The 21907-nt window shown below is 39.2% G+C and overlaps 1 protein-coding gene across 8 annotated transcripts in view; it reads right to left on the reverse strand.

The window, feature by feature from the left end:
- Positions 1-21907, reverse strand: part of ampd2a (adenosine monophosphate deaminase 2a) — a 32343-nt gene that overhangs the window by 5789 nt on the left and 4647 nt on the right. For 6 of the 8 annotated variants that reach the window (XM_087176010.1, XM_023414086.2, XM_087176009.1 and 3 more), the window contains 13 exons: positions 5913-6043; positions 5167-5297; positions 4468-4536; positions 3702-3813; positions 3384-3570; positions 2936-3074; positions 2762-2851; positions 2511-2640; positions 1963-2157; positions 1730-1861; positions 1460-1623; positions 357-483; positions 94-257 (listed from right to left, as the gene is read on the reverse strand). In XM_087176010.1, the coding sequence (XP_087032136.1) occupies positions 94-257; positions 357-483; positions 1460-1623; positions 1730-1861; positions 1963-2157; positions 2511-2640; positions 2762-2851; positions 2936-3074; positions 3384-3570; positions 3702-3813; positions 4468-4536; positions 5167-5297; positions 5913-6043 (1771 nt within the window). Of the gene's footprint in view, positions 1-93; positions 258-356; positions 484-1459; positions 1624-1729; positions 1862-1962; positions 2158-2510; positions 2641-2761; positions 2852-2935; positions 3075-3383; positions 3571-3701; positions 3814-4467; positions 4537-5166; positions 5298-5912; positions 6044-13594; positions 13980-21907 lie in introns of those variants that run through there. The other 2 variants (XM_023414087.2, XM_023414085.2) reach the window with 2 other exon arrangements.

Here is a 21907-nt window from a genome sequence, read left to right on the forward strand (position 1 = left end):
ACCTCATGTGTTTTTCTGAATAGTTATGTGTTTCAAGGAATAGATGTGATTAACGTGATTCTTGTGTTATAAATGTGTCCGGCTGGCCCGTACCTTCGCAGGTGGTTGAGCACAGTCATGTTGGCGTAAGTATAGTAGAGGTAGTAGGAGTAGGGTGGGTTGTCTTCTTCTGTCCAGTTGGCTGGCAGCGGACTGTCAAGGTTGAAAATGTGGTGCTCAGGTTTGGACTCATCGTCCACACTGTCAAAACCCACCACCTTTTAACACATGCAACACACAACAAAATCAATATTCTGTCAGTTTCTTTGAATGTTAATCATCAGGATAGTCTGGATTTCTTGTGACGTGATACTCACATGTTCCAGGAAGAGATGCAGCTCAGGATGACTGCGGGGGTTGATCGTGACCTCAAACAGAGGTAAGAAGATATTCTCCAACATCTCCTGGAAATTAGCCAGCTGCTTCTTTGTGTGGTAAACATCACTGGAGAGGTGGTGATTGAACAGGGACAATTGTTGTTATCTCAGAGATGATTATTATTTGTTTTATAAAAATGATACCCATTTTATTTCCAATGTAAATTTCATTGCAGAGGCTGGAAGCTTCACGCTAGTTAAAGAGTTAATTATAGTTACCAGTTTGTTCATTGTTCAGCAGGATTACGTAAAAAGTACTGAACCAATTTGCAGCAGACTTGTTAGAGAGATGAGGCAGGGGCCAAGGAAGAACCCATTAAATTTTATTAAATTAATTTGTTATCACATTGCTAAAAATTGTGAAATCTGGCATTATAATTTGGTGCATAAAAAAATGCGGACTCTTCTTGCACTTGAGTTGTACTTAATATTAAAAGTAAGGAACCATATGTGCCATATGCACTTGGCACCAGCAGCACAGATGAATAGGTACTAAAATTACACAATAACAATAACAGTTGTGACATAGCAATGAGTTTTATAATGCTGATGCCCTCATTTCATACAACAGGTAATAACACCATACAGCTGTCTTATGCAAGGATTAAAGACAATGAACAAATAAAGCTGCACTTCAGAACAAAACATGTGTAGGATTGTTTGATTATGTTCTACTGAGTGCGTCTGAGTCTTTTCTTTTGAATAGGCTTGAACCAGGTAGGCAGGACAGGTTGTCTTATACGCATCTATTCTCTTAGACAGGGATATAACCACATACAACACACAGGTTGCATCATGTCACCACCACTGTCACTGCATTGAACTAACTGATTCTTCTCGGTTTATTCTCTAGTTACAACTTTGTCTGTTAGATAAACATTTACACTGACCAGTAGAACCAGAACAGGACCTTCAATCTTAATGTATGCTTATGGAACTAATGAGTGTCCTCAGACACGCACTCCTTCTGACCACATTCAGCTCTGGGGGTTAAATGCTGCACATTTCAGCTACAAGGTAAAGCAAGTTGAAGGAGTACTTACAATAGACGTGGCACCTGGATAAGCCAGCGCACATTATCAGAGTACACTCGGTGTTTGACGGCCCACTGAGCCAGCTTGTCCCACTCATCTCGGGAGCGGCCATAGATGGACAGACGTAGCTCAGAGTTCTGGTATTTGCTCTCCTCCAAGTCATACATCACCTCCTGGACAAATAAAGCCAGAAGATTCTCAGTGTATCAGTTTGTAATATTATTTGTATTAGTTAAAAAAAAAAAAAAGGAAGAAAAAGATAAATTAGTTTTTTCACACCTTGATTATGTGTGCAAAGTATTTTCCTTCAACGTGGTTGTCAGTCTTGATGAAAATCTCTCTGAGGATGGATTCTCCAATGGGGTTGTATTTGGCATTGAACTTGTCAAACCTATGGAACGTGTTACGGTCCTGATAAGCGAGAGAAACCAGTTAAATCTAAATTGTATCTCTACCATATGTTGTCACTAGTTTTTTGTACATAAACTAATACTGCTGCTCCCATTTCTCACCGCATGCATGTCGAGAGTGTCAACACTCAGGTCGAAGGCTGTCAGGTTCATGGTCTCAAACACTTCCTTGAGGGTCTGACCCCGGCCACGCTCAATGTGAACGATCTCCCCGGGATATTTTTTCATGGCTCTCTTGATGAATCGCAGCAGGTGCTTCTGGTTCATGCAGGATGATGCATGTATGTGTGTGTCCACCTTGAGTCAGCACAGAGCAGAACAACAACAACAACAAAGATACCCGTTATATCACTGAGTATTGTAGAATAGTGTTTTCTGTAGATTCTTGTAGATGTGAGTGGCAGAAATAACCTTGTGTCTATGCCAAATCAAATCTGGATCACAGAAGCATTGGTACCACTCAACGTTATCATTTCAATATCTCATTCAGATGATTATATCACAATATACACACAGTTAAGATGTGCTTCAGCTTGAAGGGGTTTAGTAATAAGGTTAACTTATTTCATTTTTTGTAGTTGTGGGAACGTTGTAGCCAAGTGATGCTATCAAAAAAGTAGTGATGGATCAACTAGTTAAGCTAGCAGCACCTTTCGTATATTGTAGAAGTCTCTATGAGGAACCTTCTTCTGAGCTGCTAACTCCTTCATCTCATTCAGGAGGATGTGCATCTGGAATTTGGAGCTTAGGTACTGGAGGCGGCGGTAGCAGAAAGACTTCCTGTGAACACCATGCAGAGGAAACAACAACAGACATTTTCCTTTAAAATATACACTGAGCTAAAAAAAAAAAAAAAACAACGATGATATTTGAAGAACAATGCCGTCAAAGAAACACTCACACTGGCCCGTTGATGATGAGGGCCATCATAACATTCATGTCTGCAATATACTCCTTCAGGTCAGGATACGGCAGGTCCAGTTCTGTGCTTCTGAATAGGAAGACAAAATAAAAGTTTTACAAACAGACTCACTTTTTTAAATGAATGTGTCATCCTACAGGTACAAACACATACTCCATGTTGTTTTTCTTGGTGTAGACACGGACTACTCCATCCACCATCTTGCACCCATATCCAGTGTCTGGTGGCATATTCTTGGGGTCCTGATTGTCATAGGGGTGTGTCTCGGAAACAGGTGGGTGGACGGGGGCATCTAGGAAAACGGGGGGGGGGGGGGTATCAATCAATTTTACACACTAGAAAAAATGAACAAAGAAAACATTTAAAAACAACTGTTAAGGGAGTGTTTCACATTCATGTTATTGTTCTGTGTTTTTTGCCAGCAGCAGTGCATCCGCCTTTTTTTTTTTGATAATGAGTGTTTAATCAAGTACCTCACATAAGAAACAAAACTTTTTGCCCTCATCAAGTTGTTCTTTTTGATAAACAATCGCTTATTGCTCTTTCTGCCCTGTCGAGATACAGTACGTGTTGCACCCATATCCTGTGTCTGCCAGCATACCAGCATCTACAGGGGTCTCCGGTATGTCATCATAGACTCTCAGATCCAGAGGCTTCATCCCGAGGTCCTGTAAGGCGTGAGTTGTGGTCTTACAAAAGCTCTGCATGGATCGGTTTATGTACTTCTCCCGAATGAATAACGCCTTCACCACACACTTAGCAGCATCTACCAGGTCAGTGAAAGGCACCTGGAAGGATATCAACACACACATATGAGAATGGGTGCAAGTAGAATTTATTTATTTATTGGGGTGTAGATTTGACTGCCTGTAAGATCACACACAAGTCAAATGAAAGCAGTTCGATGAAAGCTCCTCACCCCACACTTTTCCTCTCCAGATATTGAGACCCGCTGGTACTCTCGCTCCATTGGCATTTCCCTCCCCTTAAAGCCATCATCAACCGTGTCCACACTCTGCTCCTTCATTAACCTTAAAACACAAACAAAACACAAAAGCACATTTTAATGTTGAAATCAATTAAACTTACAACTTCTTTATGTATATTATGAATCCAATCAACACATCATCCTTTATTCAATATACTGTATTGCACTATAGCTGTGATTCAAGCTTTGAGTATCGTCACATTTAATGTTAAGTTTATCAAGTTTCTATCATATTCTGCAAATTCTCTTCAAATCCACTGTACAAATAGAACAACATCTGGTAAGATGTATCCATAGTATACACTTCAGTGGTCATATCTCAGTGACGGAGAGAAGAGTTAAATCAAGATCAATAGAATATGCAAATGCACTCACAAAATTTAGACTTAGAGAAACTTGTATTTAGAGAGTAAAAAGCAAAACAAAAAGATACCCATTTGAACATTTATCATTTCACCAGCAGGGGGAAGATGTGGTCCATCTCAATATGCTGATAATCTCTCTCAGCTGTTCTGGAGAAAAAGTACTTACACCAGATAAATATATAGTACTGATAAATACTAAACATTCAGGTGAGTCATTGCCATGCATATTTCTAATAGTACAAGGAAGCAAAATAAAATGAATTCAAAGAAAATAAAGAACCAAAGAGAAAATGACCACACAAAACATACATACTGAGGCAGAGCTCACTCACTCTAGGTCTGCCGCACTGTCGATTTTCATGAAGTCCTGTTTGGCACGGAGCAAGATCTCTGGCTCAAGCCTTGGGGTGATATGCAGCGGCGCAGTATAGTGTGGGCAAGGCGGGGGGCAGATGGGCGTCAGAGGTAGTGAGAAGAAATTAAGCACACAAAGGGAGAGAGACCAAATATATGCAAGAGCACACACACACACACACAAACACAAACACACGCACACACACACACACACACACACACACACACACACACACACACACACGTCCACACACACACACGTCCACACAAAGCCTTAGATATTAAGTGATCAGGTGATTGACATAAACAGAAAAATATCAGTAGAGATAAACCCTGATTGGTAAACATGGGCGTGCGGAGGGCATGTCAGATAACCATCCAAACAATCGGCTTAGTGGTGTAGATAGCGCTGAACCCAGGCAACCGAGACAGAACACACCTCCTCAAAAAAGTTTGTGAAAGAAGACTGCACACCAGGGCAGGTGCTATCTGCTGGCTAGCCCAGTTAGCTGTTCACCAGGGTTAGTTAGCCCACAAACTGGCATGTTGGAAGCATGGGTGCATGGGGGGAAGCAAGACTGTGTGTAAAAGGTGAGGGGAGGAGGGAGAGCTATGTCTGTGTGAAGTCATGTTTATTTAACAGGCTTTGTGTGTGTGATGTGTTTGTATTTCCTCACTTAATGTCCTGGCTGATTTGCCTCTCTAGGCGGTGCCGTCTCTCCTCCAGCTGTTCAATAGGGCTGTCCTCCGGGAACTCATAAGGAGCGCTTCGCATCTCGCTCTCTGCCATGCTGCGCGTGAACAGCTCCTGATGTAAACATAAGTTACACCATTTATGGTGTCATAAAATGGGAAAACAGGTCTACTTCCATGCTTATGGACATATGGAAGACACTGAGACTTACACAAAACCACCTGTTCAAATAAAGCGTTAAATGCCCAGGGCAGATATTGAACTGGTTTCTGATGTTTTGCACACTTCACAAGTCATTATTTTGGAATTTACAGTTTTGTTCTTTTTTATTATTTGGGTTTTCCTGAAGTCAATCAATAAACCATTGTCTCAGATTCATCTTGTCTTGTATTGAAAGCTGAAATTATTAACAATAATCAAAACAGAGGTCATTGAAATGACAGACAGTTTATATTTTAACTGCTTTTTTATGGATTTAATGAAGTGGTTTTCAAACTTGCCAACCTTTATTTACATAATCAGTAAATTCGAACAAATACCAGTTACAGCTGATAAAAATATCTGACTGGTTGTAAAACTGATAAAACTCATTTTTAAATTAACCAATATTGCACCAAGTTGAAGTTTATTTTGACCAGCTGTGTCTAGACACTCTAATGTAATAATGGCTCACAGTGTTTCTGTTTTTCTGAGTTTACAGATTATATCTGTCTGATATTCAGTTCTTACCTGAGCAATCTCTTTGTACTTTTCCTCCATGGATGTTCGCAGGTCAATGGGGTAGTGTGTGAGAGAAACAGGCGTCCCTGGGAGGGATCGCTGGGGCCTGAGGGGCTTGGGCCCAGATGCACCACACAGATCTGTAAGCAGATACAGAGTTGTAGTATGTGACAGTAACACATGGAGTCTCCATGATGTCAAAATCAGAAATGAAATTTTCCCTTTCAGATCCTGTAAAGGCAGCGACAATGATTGACAACAAGAAACGAGTAACAACCAGCAAAAAATGAGCTTTTTCAACACAATCACAGAAACATCTACACATTTGGCACCATTCAAACATAAAACAGCCATGAACTGGCAAGAGACTGAAAAGCAGCATGCAGAACAGTTAAGCATTTATAGTGTCTGTCACTTAAACTAGTTTTAATGTTTTTAGGACAGCCTGAAAAAAAATCTAATGTGAAACTGCTGTCTTCTGTAAAAAGTAACTTCAATAGTTATCTCTGACTGAATAATATATATTTTGAGTAAGTTCCCTTTGGCCAGAGGTAAATACCTGGTTTACTTTCCTGCATCTGGAGCCACACAATGTAATTAAAGAATCTGACTTGAACATCCATTTAGCTGTATGGTCAGGTAACTTGGCTCATAAAATGTATGTGCTGTACATGCTAGAGCAAAGAGTTGTTGGACTGATAATGTTCGGGGGGTATTACAGAACGCAGGTTTAACCAACTCTGAGCCTAACCCTGAGTTGATGAACCCTGAGATAGGAAACTGAGTTGTCCTGTTCCTGAACAGCTGATCTGAGTTAGTTCGATCAACTCACAGTATGTTCACTCTGACTTAACTGTGTGCATGAGGAATGTAAAACGCCATCATCAATGGAATGGAGCTCCGATTCAACAATTCGCCATGGCAACGTGTATTTAAAGAGCATTTAACTTAGTGTAGCCAGAAAGATAATGTGTGACGTTAATGCACAGTTATCTTTAAAGCAGGAATGACCATTTTATTCAGTGTAGTCCACTAGACCACATTATGTAGCAGATATTTATTTCCTTAATGGATGTAAAGTGCTGGAATATATTTATTCACCTGTAACCTAATGGGGACATATAAGTTTATAGATCTATCACTATAAACTCATAGTGTGAACCAGTAACAGCCTCTAGATTTTGGTGATTTTCGGTTAGAAAAGGTAACAACTGAGTATAGCTACATTTTCTCTATTTTACATTTACATGCTGTACATTGCTGTACAGCATTTCATCACTATATTTCAACATGTACTAAATTATAAACATTTACTGCAGTTTTTAAATGTTGAAGTATTTCCAGCTGCATTACTGTCATCCTCACTCAGAAATATCACATCATCTACAGTATGATATGACAGCTATGATAGGGAAGGGATGTTCAATCATAACTTGAGAAATTATTATACGTAGATCAGAGTCTGTGTCTCAAGCTTCACAAAACCTTTTCAATTTACAGTGATTAATAATAGAGTCTCAGTGTTATATAGTGACAGTGTATAGATTTGAATCTGATCTGAGGATGAAGTCAACATGTACAACATTTGATTGTAAGAGATCTCTGACTCTGTCCTCACATTGATGAGTGATAATAAAAGAGGTCACGTTAGTAAAGACAGGTCCTGGGTAAAAAAATAATTTCCAATTGGGATTTTAATCTTTTCCAAATGTAAACTTGATGCGCTGTGTCAGAAGTTTCTTAAGTCTTGGCAAGAGATGCGGACACAGACAGAAACTGAGGGTTTGTTGAAGAAAACCTGCTAGTAAGCTGGTTAGCTTTGCAGAGCAAGTTACTGTGGTAACTGACTCAGAGTTAGTGATCTCAGTTTCTGGAACAGAAAACCCAGAGATTCTCATCTCAGAGGTAAGAAACTCAGAGCTTTCACTAAACCTGCTTTCTGTAATACTGCCCTGTAGTTTACAATGTAAATGTTTACTACTGACACACCTCATGACAGTGAAGGATTCACAAAACTTCTTTCCCAACACACCAACACACATATAACATGGGGCTTCTTTACAGCATTCAATTATTGATGCTGGTACATCCAACTGCACGCAACATCATGTGTAATGTGCAGTTAATTAAAAGCATTCACAGGTAAGTCAATGGCGATGATGACAATATCTACTAAATTAACTGTTTATCTTTTCACAGTCTACTGAAAACAGAGACAGGGATATGAATAACTATGATTTCAGCAAACACAACTAACAGGCTGCAACTAAAAGCTGACTATCGAGAGAAAACCAGTGTTCTTAGCAATGAACAATCTTTGGACTAGAGCTCCTTTGTTTCCTTCCTTCAGCTCATGAACACATTAGCCTGTGCTTTTTATATCGAAATAGAAGACATCAAGGAGAAAGAGATCAGCTGCAAAGACTAAACAGTCAGCCAAAAGTTAAACAAAGTCAAATAGGGCATAACTACGATTATCTATGAAGCCCTGGTGACAGTGGCTGCAGCTGTAATCTGTGACAGAGCATGAAAATCCTTGTAAAATGTCCAAGAACAGAAACCATCTTAAGAAAAGACAGCTGTACCAGCAGATACTGTGTCACTTCTCTCACACATGGGCATGCACACACTTGATAAAGAGTTACCTGCACACACATGTACACATTGACATGTGTGTAAACACACCTGGGAGTGACATAGAGGGGCCTTCCCCACTCTAGACCTGCTGGAAACAGATGATGCCAGCTCCACTCCAGATAATACCAAACACGATAGAGTGTTAACTACCAAAAGAAAAAATACATCTGTCTCCTGAAACTAAGCTACACTGAGAAAATCTAGTTTACTGATGTCTGTGTACTTTCTAAACACAGCCATAAATTTAAGATAAAGAGAGCTATAATTTAAAAATTACTATAGTTACAGTATGTGCACACAGTAATTTACTCGCTCATAGTAAGTCTATGGCTTTGAGAGTGGTGTGCTCACTCTCCTCTATAATTGGTGTCATTATTGATGCTGTGTTTGGCCTGTGACAATTAGTCTCTGCCATCTGCTGTCCAGCTTCAAGGCTGTGGAGTTAGGAATGAACAGAGGGTAACTCTCCACAGTATAATACTGGCATCACACTGTAAAACATTTCAATTTTGCACATACATGCTTAAAAGGATGTGAGCATCATGATCTGACAATTATATACTAAAGGACATATAAGAGTGATAGAAAATACATGCATATTATCCTATCCCAACTAATAGTGGGTTTTTAAGACAACTAACATTATATGTTATTGTTAGTATTTCTTAGTGAATATTAAATTTCTTACATGATCACATGTAGGCATAAGCAAACATAAGCAAACCTTTTTGATAAAGAAATTAGATTTTTAAGGAACTATAATCAAACAAACTAAAAAAATGACAATATGGTTTCTACATTAACAGATCTTTGGCATTTCTGTGCTGACATTTCCTGCTACTTACTGGCAAACATGTACTCTGATACTGATATATGTGCAATAAGCTAATATCAACTGATATATCAGATCTTCAAATTTATCAGGCTCTATATACATGGTTATATACCGAGTACACGCGTGTGTGGATATAGGGAGGACGTGCATTTTCACATGGAGCGACAGATGACTTCAAGTATACAGACACACACAAACATAGTCGTGCCCAGTATAGTATCCATGTAATCCCCTGGCCTTTCCACCACAGATGACTCTTAATCCAGTACCCCCAACTCTATTTATCCCAGTGACATCATTGTAGTGGGGTGCACGAGCTTTCCACAGACTTCTACACAAGTAAATACAACAAAACAGAGACACACAAGGCAGATCACAAAATTGAAAATAAAGAAAAGCAAAGAAAGAAACCCTGAACTGCCAAAACTCTCTGCTAGTTTTGGCACCTATTTGGTTCTGCACTGATACCTCTAGTAAAAGTCACCCAACATGCAACTAAAACAACAAAAACACAGTCAACCATCAAAACAACAACAGGAGCCCTAGCAACTATATGATGGAAAACTTAAAGAAAGACTTTAGTCATAAAAGCTTGTATGATTCATTCAGGTAATTAGTTTAAAAATATATTTCCAATAGCAAGTAGGAAAATGAAAATCAGTTTATTAACTTAAATTCACCATGTTATACCTGAGTTCCTCAATCACTCAAAACCTCTTTTGTCTTTTGTCTCCTCATTTCCTCGTTTATATTTCTATGAAGCCACATGAGACATTTTGGTCTTAGTATCAAATCACTGTGCAGATCCATGTTGCATGAGGATGTGTTTTGTCACAGGTTGGCCAAGAAACGTACACACTAGCCTCACCTCAAACACGCTAATTACTGTGTGTGTGTGTGTGTGTGTGTGTGTGTGTGTGTGTGTGTGTGTGTGTGTGTGTGTGTGTGTGTTGATCTATTTTAAAAGACCCTTCCATCTTCATCTGGTCACTGTGAGTTAATTTCTTAGACCTACGAGTAATATTGACAAAGCTCTCCATCTCATCTTTCTCTCACATCCCTGGGACCTTAGTCTGCACACCACCCACATACGCTACCCACCTGTTTTTTTTAACCCTACCAGAGAGTCAGTCATCTAGTATTTGTGGAGCTGCCTCTGCTCCATAAGGATCAATACAATCCCTCCAGTCTGTCTCTTCCTCCCGTCCCTAAGGCCAAAAGCAGCAGCAGCAGCCCTGTTTTGACAGAGCCATTCCAGTTCATATTCTGAAGTAGTCAAACAGAAACATTTTTCAGTATGACCATGAAAATATTCCATGACCACAGCATTCAATATAAATTTGTCAACTTTTACTTTCTTTAATATGCTGGTAAAGTGTATTCTGACAACAAAACAACTTTATTTGCAACAAACAAAAAGACCCATAAGCCTGACTTCACAAACAAAATGTCCCCATCAGGCGTAGTGGCTGAGCCATTTAATGTGATGATACACTCCATCATATCCAGAGAATTAATTAGATTTAGAGTCAGTTATCTCTTCTAGACTTGTAGTCTCCCAGTTTAATTTCTACATTTATTCTATCTTTCAGCACTACTGTCTAGAGTATGCTTACTTATTTAAATCACCAAATTACAAACTGCACAGCCCCAGTCTGCTAAAAACAGACCTTGTTGTTACACAACTATTCTCAGTGCAGCATCAAGGAAATAGTTTTCACCACAATAACAAAAGCCAAGGTAACTGGCATTTTGGTGAATACATCTGGCCTTGCACTGCCTCATCTGCATGGATCTCAACTCAGCGCCCATCCTCCAGTGTTGTGCAGGGTGCACAAATTCCAAACGTACAGGCAGAGCGTTTCCATTAATCAGAAAAATACCGACCGTTGTAGTATACCTTGCTCTACTCTTTGTACCACCAGAACACTAGAGCCAATGGTATGATATGGACAATTTAACCAGTTTGTGTCTCAAAGAAATAATGAGAAAAATATACTATTATTTTACATCCTTTAACATGTAACTTACAAGGCCAGTCTGCAATTCCCTTTCGTCATTGTTGGTTGACGGTGCTCTAATTCGCATTTCAAGTTTGGTGTACAATACACAATTGACGGTTTTCACTAAGATATCTACCTAAATCTCTCCTGATTAAATAAAAAAATACAGCTGTAGGGGGTTGGAGCTCTACTGCTCTGCTCCATGCCGAATTTTACTTTGTATAAACTGTTTAGCAGGTGTTCTGTTTTTTTCAAAAGTGTAGAAAACAACAGCTGCAGAGAGAAATTAATTAATGCGGTAAGCGAACAATGTTTTTTCCTCCTCATCCCACTTGTTTGTCTTTACCTATTTTTACAGTAGACACACCCTGGCATCATGGTATAAATTCATGGGCATGTCTAGCACATCTGTCTAAATGCAGAAAACCAGACACAATGTCTTTATTGGTTAGTTCTTACTTTTTTGCATTCATATTTTTTGTGTAACTAGTGCACTTTAATTATTACTCTCACTAATAGTGAATATGTCTTTTCCCCTGCAGCAAGAGGCAACCGATGTCCACATGCCTTCAGTGGTCTAAGCTGACCCAGAGTCAAGAAAGTTAATAATTAAATAGATAAATCACTATCATCATCATTGTCATCACCTTACCAGCAGAGTATTAGTTTATAATAATAACAATAGTAAAAACTGAAATCAATATATCATGATGTATCTGTTGCATCATCAAACCATGAAAATAATAATTGAGATAAATTAATTACAGACTGTCTACATATATTTGTTCTGGTGTTAAATTGGACTAACGCCAGCTCAAGATGAGCGAAAAGTCATCTAGTCATGTATAGCCAGGGGTGTGACGCAGCAGCAATGCATGATGGGCATCTTAAGAGTGACAGAAACTGTTGACTGGCATAAAAAAATATGCTTGTGTGTGTGAAGTGTTCCATTGCAATGTGTTTTAGTTACTTTTTGGTCTACTGCAATTGTGGCTCCAGTGTTTGGAGACATTTGTTTTTCTTTACAGATTTCACTTTATTCCCTAAGAGGCAGAAGGATGACACACGCTTCAGATGTTCCTTAGCAACCGCAGATGAGAATAAGCCTCTACTTTGGGGCTTCGTCTCAAGAATATATCAGTACTCAGTACTCAGCGGGCTCTTTGCAACGGAACCAACAAAGGTGATGAAATTCACCAGCTAAAAACTACTGCCTGCAATTACACTTTGTATACTGTTGAGGCTTATTTTTTAATTAAAAAAAAATAAGAATAAATAAACAAATATATATATGTATGTAATGAAGGCCCACTAAAGAGAAAAACGTACTCTCCAGGGGATGCAAAAAAAACAAAAAAATATATATATCTACTCTGCAGCTTTCTATAACATAAAAACAGCCTTTAAGAAGAGACAGATAAGTCACTGCCATCACATACACCTAAACACAAACAGATGTCAGCTGTTCTCACAAAAACACAACCCTTATAAACATCAGGAAGGACAACATGTTCAGGTGCACTCTAAAAAATGGCACCCCAGCAGTTTACACAGCAGTCTGCTCACACTACTGTCTTAATGAAGATGTAATTCTGAATACGCTATTAATTTTCTTCCACTTTCAGTGACGCCTGTTCAGCTGTTGACAGACTGGACAATCTTGTAGAACGTTTGCCATATACTGAGTATGTTTTGTCAGCACAATCACAAAAACCTCAGTTGATGAATCCACTGGGCAATAATACTGCATCATGCTAAACTTCAGCAAACAGCAGTGGGGCTAGATGTCCCAAATGTTCACTCAATGCAGCAGCTAGACTTGCAATAAACTATGGACCACATTAAGCTTTGCAATGATCAGCATCATAGCAAGGGACCAACCTAACAAACGCATGACGTATTTCTCTCTTCCATCTGTTTATGCTTCCCCATAAAGAAAATCCCTCTGTCATTACTACATTTCCTGCCACTGTCTTCTGCATGCTGTCAGCTTAATTCAGTACACAGCAACTGTGTTTACTGGCACCTCATCTGTCACTATAAGCTTGCTAGTGCAGTATTTTAGTAATAAGTACCATGCCTAACATACAACTGGTGAAAGTTCTAGTAACACAATATTCACACGAACATGCTCTACAGTATAAGTCATGTCAATTCAAATTGTATGTATATAAAATAAGGTCCGACTGATGATTAATCAGCATAGGTTACAATACCTCTATCTCCCTGCCTTGTCCTGTTCTCACAGTCTCCGTTACGGTCGCAGTGGCCTTGTCAGAGCTCCTGCGGGATGCTGGGACATGTAACTAGGCCTGGGACAGCCGATGTACCCTCCCCCGCTGACACAGTGGAAGAGAGAGAATGACAGCAAAGAGAGAGAAGAGAGAGACAGGATATGCTCTCTCCTAAACACAAGCTGCTCTAACACCGGGATCACACAATTCCCCCTCTTTTTCTCTTTTCTTTGCTTCTCCTGTTGTAACTGTCGCCACCTCCAGTGTGCTGGCGAGGCAGTTTTTTTTTCCTCTTTCCCCTGATTCTCTCTCTGCCTCTGTCTCTCAGCTGCTTCCTGAATTACACTGGGTTTTCAGAGCATGAACAGCGCAGCCTTCAAGCTCCCGGATTTAAATACTGGGTTGGAATATACCACGTGGTAAAAAAGGGGAGGGACTGGGGTCAACCACTTCATGCTCTATTGTGCTGTAAAATGGAGGAGGCCCTGCATCTCTGACCACTCCCACTTCTTCTCCACCTCCCACCTCTTATTCATGAAGACATCTCATGACTGTAAACCTTTATATTACGTTATGATAACCATTATTTGAAAACAATTATTAGATGTCCATTAAAGACATATTTTATTGCACATAGATTCAAACATTCCTTCTTTATGTATGTGATGAAATTACTCAGTTTGCCCTCTTATTAATGTATTTGCATCCTCTGTCGTTACAAACACTATAGCACTAAAATATGGTAATTTCCTTGCTGTTTTATTTGTTCTTATACATTAATTTTATCGGTTTTAATCTGCTTTTACATGTTGCCGTGGGCGAATGTTTAACTGCCATCATGTGCTTTATTCTGTAATTGATGTTTTATATTCTGCTTACTGTTGAGGATTCATGTTGATATTTGTTTTTTTCATGCTGCAACTTTCTTTCATGGTGTAATTTTACCATGACTATCAGATGTTTAAATCCAATGTTTAATCAATGATGACTTATCTTTTTGAGATCAATATTCACATGACTAAGCACGTACAAGTATATCGTTATATGATCATGTGTATGCAAGGTAGCTCATTTGCATACTGCATAACATGTTACTTTACTAATCACATGATGCCAGTGGAAGGTATTTCCCTCCTCTCTCCCATGACTGCTGTATGGCACAAGAAAGGCTTGTTTGTTGTTTTACAGTGCACAAGAAATCTGCTAAGCTTCATTTTAAGTTCGATATTTAGTGACATTTCAAAGCAACACTTAAAAGCAAAGATCATCAAGGAACTTTCCAGATGAAGGTCAAACAAATATAGGCACACATAGAGCTGCACACAAACATCAGCATGAAAGACACACAAAAGGCAGACACAAACCACACCAGGGACTGACTTCTAGACAGATCCTCATTTTTGTGCAAAATACCGTCACATACAAATGACCAGCTGCAACCAAACTCAAGCCAAAAATACACTGTACACAAGACTCAGAGGAAAGTAAAATGACAATGTGTTTCTACTTGTCCGACTCATATTCAAGAGTTTTTCATTGTTCATTCAACCACATCCACACTCAACCCTGTGTACTAACCCAGTCTGAAAGGCCCAAAACACATTGGCATTAAGCAGCTCAGCAACTTTGAGAGATGTGAAATGCCTCCCTCCAGTTGTGTGACTGCATGATTGGTGAAATTGGTGAGGAATGAAATGAACTCTGCATCACACTAGTAGTCTGTATTCCTAGATGTTTACAACTGGGAGCAAAAACAGACTAAGACTTTATTTAACTTTTAAGAGCAGAGAGAATTTTCCTTCTCCACCCTACAAATGAACTGTACTAACCAGAATCAACACCTACCCATCGCCCACAGTGTTTGAAAAAAGTTGACCTACATACACAATACTCATTGCTGTAGCTGTGCAACCAAGACCATGATGGGCCTAAAATGTGGTGGTCAGTGATGTTTCGACATCCTTACTCCTGAGTGAGCAGGACGTTTACTTCTCAGCTGAGGTCAAACTACACCACAGCAAATCAACATCATCTATTTCAAGCTTTTTGCTTCAATAAAGATTTCATTTAAAAACCTGACATCAACATTTCCAGCAAACACGGACAGGTCTTTACCACATAGTCAACATATGGTTCAGTGTTTTACAAATTTAAAAATGTGATTTGATGCTTTGAGATGTCTTGCAGTAATTTACGAAAAACACAAATGAATAAAACAATATAACCAAGAATTTAAAAAGCCTAGAAGTACTCATGACTTTCACTTTGATAAAAACAAGCAAGCAATTCCACAAACACTTGTGGTGAAGCACACATAAGGTCAGAATATATATGTCCAATTTTTGCACTATTTTGATCACAGCAAAGGGGGTATGGTTTTCCCAACAACATGCTCATCAACAGAGGCTGCACCCAAATCTAGCTCCAGCATTTCTACAGCCTAAAATGACATGTGAGTTCCTCAATACCTATTATATTTATAATATCATGTTGTCTGTGCAGAACTGTAACCATAAACTTACTATTCATTAAAACATATCACAGTAAAATAATATCTCTCTGGACATAATCTTGCATTGCTAGAATAGATAACCTACACTAGAGGATAGTAAACAATATGACTGAAAAGCAAAGTTTACAATTTGTTACAATTTATTGTTGCTGCCATGTTTAAACTGCCTCTAGAGGGGATAGTATCTCAAATTCATTCACCTATTAAGAAGCCTATAGAGGAGCCTAATGGTGTCTAAATTTATAAAGGAACTAAATAAAGGAATGAATCTTAACATGTTTAACCGGGTTCTTGGGTAGTATATGAGTGGTACTCTCACATGTATTAAGATTTATGTGACCTATAGCATCCTATAGTGCTTGTGGGGGTTCTCATGCATTATATTTCCATGAACTTCAACTAGCTAAAGGCAAATTTTTTTCTTAGACTTTCTGTTCTGAGCTTAAGAACTGAAATGACATTCAACGTACAGGGTAAGCAATGAGTGTGTGTTCTGCCATAGACTACAGTGTTTGACAATAAATCAGAGCAAGCTGAGAAGTTTGACAGCAAAAGACAGCTACAGTCTGATGTAAATTAAAATTTAGACTGTATATGTCTCCACCCTAGCACTTGGAGTCTTGGTTTATTTTTAACCCCAGCTTGAGCTTCCCTGCTTTTATCGCTGTTGTGTTCAACATATCTGTTTCCCACGAGACTAATAAACAGCACAGGGGAGTACCTGCACATTATTTTCACTCCCTTTCTCCCAGAGACACACAAGAGCTGGCATTATCACTAAGGTCAAGCAAACCTAATTTCCAACCCTGCACAGAAATTCCCATGTGAATAAAACAGGACAAATATTCAAACAAAAATACTTTTGGCTTCTCAGCATTCACTGATGCTGCGGATCTCTCTGCCAAAAGTCCACCAGGAATGTTCTCAAACCAGTAAATCCTCCCTGCAGCAGATCACACACAAATACATATAAAAACACACTGTATACCCATATAAACACATCTGTAGACATGCACAGTGCATACACGCTGAAAGTGACACACTTCAAAAAAAGACAAATACAGACACACGCATTCACACTCCCCCTCCAATCCTCTGCGATTATCCAGCCTGCAGTCTGGCCACAATACCTTTTGCCACCTCGGTCAGTGCAGCTCTCACCATATCTGGATATAGCAAAGAGGAGCACTGTGTCACTTGACACTGTCAACATGTAACACACAGTGCTTAGGAATGCTTGGACATCAAGAGGTTAATATCCAATTCCTGAGACAAAAGGTGTGTCAGGTATCAAAGCTGGAGGCAGTTAAAAGAGTGTTGCTGTGAGGAGGCTTCTGATAACACGTGTCCTGTTTATATGAACTTCGTTAAAGACTCACATGTACATGCACGTACCTTGGCACAGCTGTCTTTACTGAGGGAGACTCTGTTGAAACCATTCTATCCTTTTGATTTAAATAGATTTAGTGTATTGTTTGTTTTGTAGAACTGCCATGACAGAATGCCATAAATGTTATAAAGCCTGTCCTAAGGTCAGATCAAACTTTGGATACTTTGACCACACTCTGGAAGCCACTCTGACTAACTATTCACTATGCAACGGTTTCATTACTGTATCAATTAATCTATTAATCATTTAGTCTATGCAAAGTCAGAAAATACTGAAAAATTTGATTAACTGTCTAAGACCCAAAAACAATAAACTTACAACAGAGAAAAGCACCAACTGATTGCTAAATACAGTAAGCAGTGACAATCTATATAGCATCTACTGATTCTTAGAGCGTTCTCAAGATCAGTAAACTGTGCTGTGTGTGAGTGTGTGTTGAGGACACGTATGTGTATTTGAATCTAGTGTGTGCATGTATACTTAAAAAAGGGAGACTATGAGCAGGGAGATCATTAAAGCTGGTCAGGGACCGAACATCAGGTGACATTGGTCCATCCGCGATAAAAAATGAGATGGATTAAATGGAAATGGATCTTCACTGGGAGCCATGCTGAGAGCAGAGACAGGGCAAAGCAGCATGCTTAACTGTACCTCTGCGATGAAATACAACCCATAATAACCATGAGTATGAGCACAGTCTGTCAGCCTGCAAATCACCCCAGTGAGAAACAGTGTGTCCAGTGACATGATGTTGAGTCTAGCTGCCCTAAGTGTGTGAGTGCGTGTGTGTGTGTGGTGATGACTAAAAGGACAGATATGGTTAGGCTGCTGGCTATCTGGTCCCCTCCAGCAACAACAGGCCCACCTGTTGGTGTGATAGCTTTCAAGGCCTTGGTTCCTAGTTCCCCATTTTCCAGAGCTGACACATTTCCAGTTACATGGGAAGCAACTAAGCTTTCAGAAAGCCATGGAATTTTCCACTGTAACACAGAGCAAACTGGTCTTCAGTCATGTCTTTACTGAAGAACAACCAAAGACCTGAGACACTAACAACCAGCCACATGTTTAAAACTAATGGTCTGATTTTACACCATGGTACGTCCATGCTTTACACAGCACTTTTGTCCCAGCTACTCCCTCTAGTGGCGAGATGGAGATGTACAGATCTGTGTCTATTAAGTACACTATTAAATTGTACTGTAAAAAATAAAAATGTCATCAGAAAATACTTAAATATATTCACAATTTATTACATATTTCACCAAAATAAATCCCCCAAATCCCCCACTGGTATAACTGATTACACATAAAGTTCAAGGACTGTTTTGTAATACATACGGTAAGTCATTACTGCCATACATTTTTAGTTGTGGTTCGTACTACATGTGTCTTCACTCGCTCCCTCAATGCTCTAAATACAGTTTAAAAATATGAATAATATGGTTCAATTGCACAGTGGCACTGAGGTTCTGCTTTGTCTCTCTGTGGTGACGACAAAAATCCTACTGTGACACCTTTTCAGCAAGAATGGGCGACACCTACAATGTGATGTAACACCCACAACCACAACAGTGAAGTTATGGGGCTGCCAGTTGTACAGGTTTAAGTCCATAAGGAAACAATGTGTGGACGCGGCAATTATTCATTCCGAGTGTAACAAAGCTCCCTGGGAGTTACAGAACAGAGCTCACATGATGCGGCAAGTCGTGAGATACAGAATATACTTACAGGAGAGAAGCCCACAGAGACATGGCATGACAGGAACAGTATATCTGGTTAATAATAAACCAGAACAGGGGGAGGCTGGAATAGTGGAAGGAGTACAGTGAGCAGTCAACTGCAGCAGGGAGGTACATTGAGAAGGAAGCCTACAAATCAATGTGGAGCTGAAAATTCAAATGGCCTGTGACTGGTGTTTGTTTGGGTCATCTGACCATCAGCCAGTGTGTTTCATGATTTTGAGTGCATGCCTTGTGTAACACAAAACTTATAGCACAAAAAAATATAAATAAAAATGAAAATATGCATTAATTTAGAATAACACAAATATTCACAAGTATATACATAGTGCTCGAGTCAGTGGAAAGTTGTAATTGTATGCAAAGTGTAGATGCCAGAGACCATCTAAATTCTACATTACCATACAGAGAACAAAAATCCACAGTGGGTTATCATGTAATGAGGCAGCCATCACAGGACTTTGCAAATGTAATTGAGTTGACAAGCCAAGTTGAAAGAAACAAAGAAAATATTTTCCTACAATAATCAAATGACAAGCTAGACTACCAGACAGCCCATATATAAGAGCTTCACAAGATGGTGTTAAGTCAGAGGACAGTAAGTTAGTGAAGATCAAGAGAGACTGTATCGGATCACAACAGAAAGTGCAGTAGTGATTTATGCTAGAGAAAGGAAATCCCACCACCTCTCTGGCAGATACTTTAACAGCCTATATATATCACGTCATATAGCTGCAAAGCTAGGGCATTACATATTCTGCTTCATGTGATGCAATCAGGGTCCAGTGGGAGAGAAAGGCCTGCAGGCAGAGACAGATTCCTGCAGATGAGAAAACTGACTGAGTAATCAATGTTTCCAACAGCAAAGAAAAAAAACTTCAGAGGTTCTTGAAAGGAAAGATGCCGTGGAGCAGAGCTATTTCTGGTGATGGTACAAGAAGAAACACAGGAAATGTTGAAGCCTCCAATTCGTGACATAGTTTAAACACAAAGTGCTCAAGCTGTAGCTACAGTAGATTTTTCTACAGCAGCAATTTGGCATCAAGAATGCTAATAGACTGGTGTGGTCAGATGGAAGTACTATATTGGGTAGCCTACATGTGGCTTTTATAAGAGACTGGGAGTGCAGAGAGCTCAACCAAGCGGCTAATTGAAAGGACTTAAATGTCTGCATGGATGGAGAGACCTCTAAGTTATTTATTACTGCAGCAAAGACAGGCTTCCTCAGCAAATACAATATATTGTGTGTCAACGTGAGTTACTGAGTGAGATCTGCTGCTGCATCCCTCCAAACACTGAACATTTGTGCTGTGCTATGGCACAATGAGGAAGCAACTTCAAATTAAATCAATATTAACATTTAATTGCTTTATAGATAAATTGCTGCTCTAACTCTCTGGTTTCTGTCCACAGAGACCAGTTACCATGAACTCCAAAGGTAATCATAGAGCTACCATCAATTGGCCTGTCTCCTATCACTCTAACATGTTAATCAAACCCCTGCACACACATCGTGAACTGACACTAGTGTAACACTAATAGCAAAAACTCCATCACATGCCAGAGAAGAAGGCCTGTTGTAACTGATTAAAATATGAATGTGTTTACTATGTTAAAATATATGTTTTAATGATATCATCAGATTGCAAATGTAAATAAGAAATGTGTTATTCAAAGAATAGCATCTGAGTTTGAACCGCTACAGTCCACGGGTCAGTCACTTAAGCATGCTAAAAATACATTTAGTGATGGACTCAGTTTTGGATAGTTATCGTATCTTTGATGTTGATAGAGGATTCAAACGGAAACTTCGACGGAGTATAAAATGCAGTAAAACCTTAGCTGTAGTAGCAAAATATTTCAAGACTCAAAATTAGAGGACCATCATATATGCCTGTCGCTGATGTAATGATAGTTTCTTCACAGTCAGTGCATATTCTCCTAAACAAAATTACTGAGGCTGTGGCCAAACAGCTGGAGAAGTGAAGAAGCAAGATAAAAGTACTGCGCTGTTCTGTCTAACCGACACTGATAAGATAAGCAGAGTCCACAGCCAGTAGACCCCTGATAAACTCTTATTGGTACAGGGGGGGCCAACAGGCCAACGGGCCCACTAAAGGGCTGAGCAACCCTTTACAATCCGGCAATAATGCAAATAACCCCTGCTTATCAATTTTAATAAATTAGATTATATTATCTCCAATATTCACTATGCAAACAAGGAAAATAAATGTTTAAAATGAACTCCTGTGTTTCAGTGAGTGGTCAACCCCAGGAAACCACAGTATTAAAGTCAACTTGCAAACTTGGATATGAACGCACCATTAGAGCATATGTTCCCATCTATCTGCAATTGTACTGTATTTACACAGAGACTCACACAAAGATTTTAAAGCAAGAAATAGTAAATACAAAAATGGGTGCATATCTATGTGGGAAACACTATCAAAAGGTGGTTCCTGAAGTACAAATAGTGTGATGTTTCAGCAGCATGCACAATATGACAGTAAAAGACAGTCAAGGACTCTGAGAACACGCAATGTGCTTTAGTCCATATTTTCTAGCATTTTATACACTAAACAATTAAATGGATAATCGCGAAAATAACAACAATACCAATTATCATCAGATTACCTCAGTTTCAGCCCTAGTTG

The sequence above is a fragment of the Seriola lalandi genome, unplaced genomic scaffold (genome assembly GCF_002814215.2).
Source record: "Seriola lalandi dorsalis isolate HSWRI2012SDOR001 ecotype SW California unplaced genomic scaffold, Sedor1 jcf7180002054522, whole genome shotgun sequence".
Taxonomy (NCBI): Eukaryota; Metazoa; Chordata; class Actinopteri; order Carangiformes; family Carangidae; genus Seriola; species Seriola lalandi.